We start from the raw sequence: 7,196 nt of genomic DNA, 5'->3' as shown, positions 1-7,196 counted from the left end.
CCCCCCGCCCCAAGAAAAGCAAAGGATGTACTTCCAACCACCAGAAAACAACTCACCTGGGCCATCCCCAAGGAAGGGCCTGGAAGCCTCACTGCTTCCAACTCTTCACTCAAGGATTGGGTGAGCACCTATTATGAGCAGAGGTTACTCCACACACCCCAAAAAGGTGTGAACTAAGTGGAAGAAAGATATTCACAGCAATAAAGTTGGGAACCCATGGCAATGTCAAATGTGCTCTCCCACTTCAGGCCCCTGAATCCCAACAACCCCCCCCCCCCGCCCCCCCGCCAAGGTCTTGATCTGAGACTGCAACAGCCCGTAGGCTTCCTAGACCTGGCACCTAGTACTGTCACTTCCCCAGACATAGGCCCAAATCAGGGGGAATTTTTCAAAAAAAAAAAAGAAGGCAGACTGACTGGTCATTCCCACTTCTCACCAAATCAATCCTGCAAAAACAACAGGAAAGAAACCCAAGGGAAGAACACAGAAGCAGAGTTCCCATGTGTGCACAAACACACCCGCAAACACAAATAAGCACATGCACATACATACACTGTGAACTCACAAACATCCAAGTGTGCATCTAATTACAGAGACATGAACACTCAATCACATAATGCTTACACGTGCAGGAATACATGAAACCCTGTATGGTGGGTACTCAGATGCACCAATATCTACCTATACAGGATCACATATGCACATGTTTTTCCGGACACCTACATATCTGGCCACATGAACATAGGCACATACAAACAAGACTACAAAAGACAGGGGGAAGTGGAGAGGACAGAATTTACCATTTAAAAAAAAAAATCCTGGACCAAAGGGAGATGAGAAGGGACCACCCCCTTCCTCCTCCTAGTCCCTCAGTGGTGGGGCCCAATGGCTACCAGGAAGGACAGGCCCCAGAGTCTGGGGCAAGTGTCCAGACATTTCCCTCTATTTAGTCCATGGGTCCTGGGGGTCCAGGGGGCTCGTGCCTGCACCCTCCTCGGTCAGAAAGCAAGCCAGGCTTTGTTGGGATTGTGAAAGGGACCCTGGTTAAGTTTTGGGTACGGGTGAGGCAGGCCTGTGCCCACGTCAGGGGTCTGGGCACAAAGCGATCCTGGTAGCTGACCGAGGGCTGCCGCTCTGCATAGCTTCCCAGCATCCGGGCCGCCTCTCCCGGCTTTGAGGGACTGAGCTTCGAGCCCAGGAAGACTCGTGTGCCGCCCTCGACCAGCCGTTCGTCAACGAAATCACTTCCCAAACGAAGAGCGTGAAGTTCAGGCAGGTCGAGCCGCCCCTCGCTCTGGACCGGAGGCAGCCTCTCACCCCTGCCCCGCCCTGAAAGGCGTTCTGCTTCTAGAGGAGAAAACCTCCAGCAAAACTCGCATCAGAGGAAAAAAAAAAAAAAAAAAAAAAGCCAGAGAAAAGAAGCTGAAGCAGGTTGAACCAGAGCAGGCTGCAGCCGGGCTGGTCCTGGCTCCCCGCGGGAAGCAGCCCAACAGCCCGGCAGTGTTTCCGAAGTCAGAACTGGGGTTTCTGGCCTTTGGGCTCCTTTGAAGGCAATCGGAGACCAGGCGTGTCCCGGGTCTGGGCCGCCCGCATCACCGCGCCCTCCTTGCCCCCCATATCGTTGTGCGGTGATGTATCTTAAGGCCCGGCGGAGTCGCCGGGGCTCCCCGCCCGGTGTGTGCGCGCTGTGCGCGGGGGCCGCCGTGTGCCTGCGCCCTCGCCCTTTCCCAGCCCGCAAAGAGGAGGGCCGCCAACCGCTCGTGAGCACAGTGTACACTTTATTTCAGACTACAGGTTTCTGAACATAATAAAATCTTTGGCTTGTAGCGGCGGTTCAGTCTCGCAGTCTGTGGGGTCGTATTTCTCAACAAGTCTCCGGAAAACGAAAGGGGGGCAAGACAGACAGACCGACAGAAGGGGCCGGGGACGTGGGGGAGAGGCGAAGGGCAGACACGCGAGGAAACACACTCACGCACACAAAGAAAAGTCCCAGAGAAACGAGGGCCAGCGATGCGGGGCGGGAGGCACCGGAGAAGCAAGAACATTCAAAAGAAAACGAAACTGGGCCGGGGGCAGTGAGGCGGAGGCGGGGGATAAAATAATTATAATAATTATAATAATTATAACAATAATAATAAAGGAGATTAATAAAAAGTCCAGCAAATAGAGATCGCTACACATAATTCTTTTCCTTACCTGAAATTAAATATATACAAGGTCGTAAGCGGTTTGGCTAGATAGAGATTTAAGGAGTTCGCAGTTTCGTCCCTTATACTGTGAAGAAAGAACTGATCTTATTTTTCGATAGCACCTGTCCGAGTCTTTCTCCCTTTTAAAAAAGGTCTCGTTCCAACGTGACTGTCCAACCTGGGGGCTTCTTTCTCTCTCTCTTCCCTGTCGCTCCCTTCTTCCTTTGCGGTGAATCTTTCTCCCCGGACGCGGGGCCGCCAAGGCGGCAGGAGCGGTGCCAGGAGGGGGCGCGGGCGCGGAGGCAGGACCGCGCGGCCCCTGCCGGCGGCGGCTACTCGCTCTCGTCTTTGTCCTGGACCGTAGTGGTTGAGTGGTTGTACAGTCCCTGCGCCATGAGGTGCAGCGCCAGGCCATTCTTGATGCCCGTGGCTTTCTTGATCTTGGCGCGCTTGTTCTGGAACCAGATCTTGATCTGGGACTCGTTGAGGCTGAGCTCCTGGGCCAGGGTCTGCCGCCGCTGCTCGGTGATGTAGCGGTTCGCCTGGAACTCCGCCTTGAGTCTCTGCAGCTGTTCGGCCGTGAACGCCGTCCGAGGCCGCTTGTCCTCCTTCTCGTTCTTCTTCTTCTTCAGCTTCCTGGTGCGCGGACCTGCAGCGGAGAGGGCCGGGTGGGGGTGAGGTCGGAGGGCAGAGGGGAGGGGGGAGAGGGCAGAGGAAGCCGTGAGAATTGCGATGCCGAGGGGGGGGCTCGCGCTCAGCTCTTCCGGGGCGATCACCGAAGGCCCGGTGCCCGCCCTCCGGCTCGCTCCCGCCCACTAGCTCCTAGATCTATAGGCTGGCTACTGGGGTCGCTGGGTTCCCCTCTGGGATGCCCGAAGGGTCACCGAGGAAAACTGGCCGAAATTGTGTGTGCACCCCGCACCCCAATTCAGACCAGGAGAGCCGTGTGATAGGCTTAAACCACGGAGTCCAAGATGGAGAGAGATTTGGAGCCCCATCAGGCCCAGAGCTGGATGTCAGGGGCCTGCTGTCTTCACAGCCCTGAAATAAAAAGAGACTCCACACTGGAGTAGTAAAGACACTGGGACAGGATTGCCCTGGGGGAATCGCCAGCCTGCAAGCTAATCCTCTCCCCCTCCTCAAGCAGCATACCTACACCCACACACCTACAATAAGATCCCCTCTGCTTGTAGCTATTGACAAGGAGAGCGCTGTGAGAGGCTTGCCTAGCTCCAAAGTATTCAGCATCTGCTCGCTCTACCTGTTCTTCTGTCCCTCTGGCCTAAAATGAAGGGTCCCAGGAAGACACTGGCCACATGCTTCCCTGAAAGGGGAGAAAAGGCCTTTACCCACTTGTATGTCTTACTCACATGCCCTGGCCCCTGAGTTCTCTGCTTTGTCCCTTGGATGGTGTCCGTAAGAGAGGACCCTTCCCATTCCTGCACCCAGCAGTACAGGCAGGTATCCCCATCTCTCTTTTGGACAGAGAAGCTGCAATTTCAGGATTGAAAACTGAATAACAAACGCAAGCCAGAGCTGCTTTTCCTGCCCACCTATGCATCTGTGGTTATTTGCCCCCAACGCCGGCCATGAGCAAAACAGAGGCAGAGGGACAGAGAGAGCGGGACACTCCCAACAAAAATCTGTGCTTTGCCCCTAAGCTGGGTTTAGGAAGAGGCCACAGGAAACCTCCCTAGGAAAGTGAAGTGTCCCTGAGAACTTCGTCTGGGGGAGAGGGCTGATATGGAGCACAGCCCTGAAGAGAAAAGAGACAAGAGAGGAGGCAGCCTGCAAAGCCTGCACCTCTGTCCATCGCCTCCACACCCAAGTCTCCTGGCATTTACTTGCTAGGCCCTGTCATGGTGATGGGAGCTTCCTGAGCCATGTGAAGTCCCTGTCAGGCCTGTGAACCTCTAAAACTGTCTGGAAAGAGGGGTCTTCACCGGCATCTCCAAACCTAGCTACAGAGGGGCAAGCTGGGCAGCTGGCTCCTGGGGCAGACCAGTGCCTGGGGTCCCCAGCTGTCCTGTGACAAAAGAGTCCAGGCCTGGCCGACCACAGCGACTCAAGTCTGGGTTGAGGTTCGTCTCCCTGAACTGCCCATGCAGGAGAAGGTGTCAGCACCCTGCCTCCCCAGGCCCGTAAGAAGGAAAGCAGCCAAGAACAAAGACAAGGCCCACTCCTGAGGCTGGTGCAGAAAGCACTGGGAGTCGGGGTGGGGCGGGAGGAAGGCCTTGGTTTAGATTAGTAATTAGCTGAGCGAGCAGAGATGGCCCAGAAAATGTGTACACCCTCAGAAGGGTCCCGATGCACCTTGTGCGTCCTGGACGTGGTTAGATTGTTGTTGTTGTCGTTGCTGTTGTTATGTGTTGAGCGCGCGTGTGCGCTCGCGCAGAGGCACTACACTTGTAATAAAATCGTAGCCTCCTGGCCAGCCCGAGCCGCACGGCCTGACAGCTCAATCACTCTATCCATCAGGCGAGTCAATCAAAGCAGCTTTTCGGAGGTTCAGGGAGCCCGACGTGTCAATAACGGGGCTCGAGATGGCGGGGGCTGATAGCGCGCATCGATCCGCGCCCGGCTGGCAGCAGTGGGGAGGCAGAGACCAGCCAGAGTGGAGAGGCGCACCGCTACGCCGTGCCCGGCTTCCTGCCAGACCCAGGTGCCTGGAACCCCAATCGTAGGCCGGAACCCCTGCCGCCCTCCTTGCAGCGCCCACCGGCCTCCCGGGAGCTGCGGTCTGGGGAGGCGGGCAAGACGCAACCTCCTCTCCCGGGGGCCTAGCGGCTGTCCCGGGGGCCTAGCGGCTGTCCCAGGGTAGGTCTCGGCCTGGGGTTCTCCAAGCGCAAAAGATATGTGGGAAAAGGGCCGAAGGAAAATCTAGAGAAACGGGCCTACGGCTGGCAGAAATCCGCTAACTGGCAAATTTGCGGAAGGAAGGAGTGAAAGAAGGAAGGGGCAGGGCCGTTAGGATGTGCGAGACGCGCCGCGGAGAAGCTGAGACGGAGGCTGGCTCTCATTGCCCTCGGCCCAGATTTCCGGCCTGAGCCTGACCTGTCTTCTCTCCTCTCCCACCGTCTGTCTGTCAGCTCCAGAGAACCAAGAGTCAAGGGGCTCTCGGGACCCACTGTTTGGCACACGCCTTTCCCTGGATTCCACCCACCCGGGTCGGACTCTCTTGGCTCCCGGGCCTGGGAAACAGGGACAGCGATCAGACGCGTTTCTCTCTTTCCCTGGGTCTCTTTAAATCTATCTCCAAGCAAATGAACTCTCCACAAAAAAATATCGATATGGTGTCTGTGCCTATAAGAACACAAAATGAAGATTATTTCTCTAATCAAAGCCGTGCTCGATTTCGGCCTCCGCAGGACCAGTTTGGCGGGATTTAAGACCCAGACCTCTAGGCCCACCTTCCCGCTGGTTCTAAAAACCCCTTTCCCTGGAAGAAAAAGCAATAACTGATTGTATCTTTCCTAAGAATAATAAAGGTAAAACACAAAGAAGGCCGGAAGGGCTCGGAGTTCAAAACCGAAGGATCGAGCTTCCCGTGCCTTGAGCTGTAGTCTCCCGGGTGGTAACCCCAGAGTCCAGGAGAGCAAAACTGGGTGCAACACTCGGTTGTGACTGGGATCGAGGGTAAGGAAGAGGAAGATCCGTCACGCTCTCCCCAGCCCGGCGGCTGAGAGTTCTAGGAGCGTACGCGGGGCCGAAAGGCAAGGCGCAGCCTGGGGCTGGGTACTCACCGGAGGACGGACGATCCGAGTAGCGCGTGCAGTAGACCCAGGCAGGCCACACGAGAGGCTGCTGCGAGTCAGTTTTGACTACGGGCCCGCCGTTGGCTGAGCCCATTAGCAGGATGGCCGGGTTGCTGTGCTCCGAGTACTTAGCACCCTGCGCACCCGGGCTCCCCACGCCGCCTCCACTGCCACCGCCGCTGTCCGAAGGCTTGGCCGCTGCTGCTGCTGCCGCCGCCGCTGCCACGGCCGCTGCAGCCGCCGCCGCCGCCGCCGCCGCCGGGTTCCCAGCTTTGGACGCGCCCGCGCTGCCAGCGGTGGCTGGCGGGGAGCCGTCGGGTGGGCCACAGTTCGCGTCCGGGGCGCACAGGAGTGAGGCGGCGCCTTGCGCCCTCGTGCCTAGAGGGTGGACAGGGTCTCTACCTGCGCCGGTCTGGCCTCTGTCACGCTCGACCCGACCTCCTCCTGCGCCTCCTCCAGCCGCCGCCGCCGCCACCAGGAGCTGCGGCGGGGGCTGCTCCTTTTTGCAGCCGAAGTCCGGCCTCAGGATGTTGTCGATGAAAAAGTTGGTGGTGCGGTGCAGCTGGGCCGCGGGCTGCGGCTGGTGAGCAGGCGCCGCGAGATGCTGCTGCTGCGGCGGCGGCGGCGGCGGCGGGGGCGGGGGGTGCGGGGGGAGATGCGGGTGGTGGGCCAGGGGCGGCAGGCAGGGCGCCACGGGCGGCGAGGGGGGCGCGGGCTGCGGGGACACCGGCACGCTGTCTCCATCGCTGCCGCTGCTGCCGCTGGCGCCGGGACTGAGGCTCAGGCTGAGGCTGCCGGGGGCCGCCGCCGCCACCGCCGCCGCGCCGAGGCCCGAGTCGCGCTGACTTTTAGGTTCCGGCTGCTGTTCTTCCATGCTCGGCCGCCCCGCCGCCTCGGCCGCCGCGCCGGCCCCCGCCCCCCCCGCCTCGCTCCCCACCCCACTTTGCCAGCGGCCCGTGGGGGTGCGCGGAGGAAGGAGGCCGGCGAAGCCCCAGCGAAGGCACGGGGCGGGTGCAGAAAAAAAAGCCCAGGCGCCTGGTCTGGATCGCTCGCTCTTATCGAGCAGATCTCGCTGTCTCTCCCGCTCTCTAATTTGTAGACATCCAGATATGGAGACACTTGGCTATTTCTTTTTTCTTTCTGCAACCAGATTCAATGATTTGTTTTAAATGGGGAGTAAGCCACGGCCAAAAAGAAACGGGGAAAAAAAGGAAAAAGAAAGCAATAAAAAAGAAAAAAAAATCCAAGATTT

The 7,196-nt window shown here is 58.3% G+C and overlaps 1 protein-coding gene across 1 annotated transcript; it reads right to left on the bottom strand.

Moving 5' to 3' along the window:
- Positions 1-1,808: 1,808 nt before the first annotated feature.
- On the bottom strand, positions 1,809-6,818 carry EN1 (engrailed homeobox 1). Its single transcript, XM_057746398.1, has 2 exons — positions 5,933-6,818; positions 1,809-2,838 (listed from the first exon to the last, which is right to left on the bottom strand). The coding sequence occupies exons 1-2, from the start codon at positions 6,816-6,818 to the stop codon at positions 2,522-2,524; spliced, it is 1,203 nt and encodes a 400-aa protein (XP_057602381.1). The 3' UTR covers positions 1,809-2,521.
- Between the last annotated feature and the right edge of the window lie 378 nt (positions 6,819-7,196).

This window comes from Hippopotamus amphibius, chromosome 8, assembly GCF_030028045.1.
Source record: "Hippopotamus amphibius kiboko isolate mHipAmp2 chromosome 8, mHipAmp2.hap2, whole genome shotgun sequence".
In the NCBI taxonomy this organism is placed as follows: Eukaryota; Metazoa; Chordata; class Mammalia; order Artiodactyla; family Hippopotamidae; genus Hippopotamus; species Hippopotamus amphibius.
The sequence above is the reverse complement of the archived record's forward strand: the minus strand, read 5'-3'. Positions and strand labels throughout refer to the sequence as shown.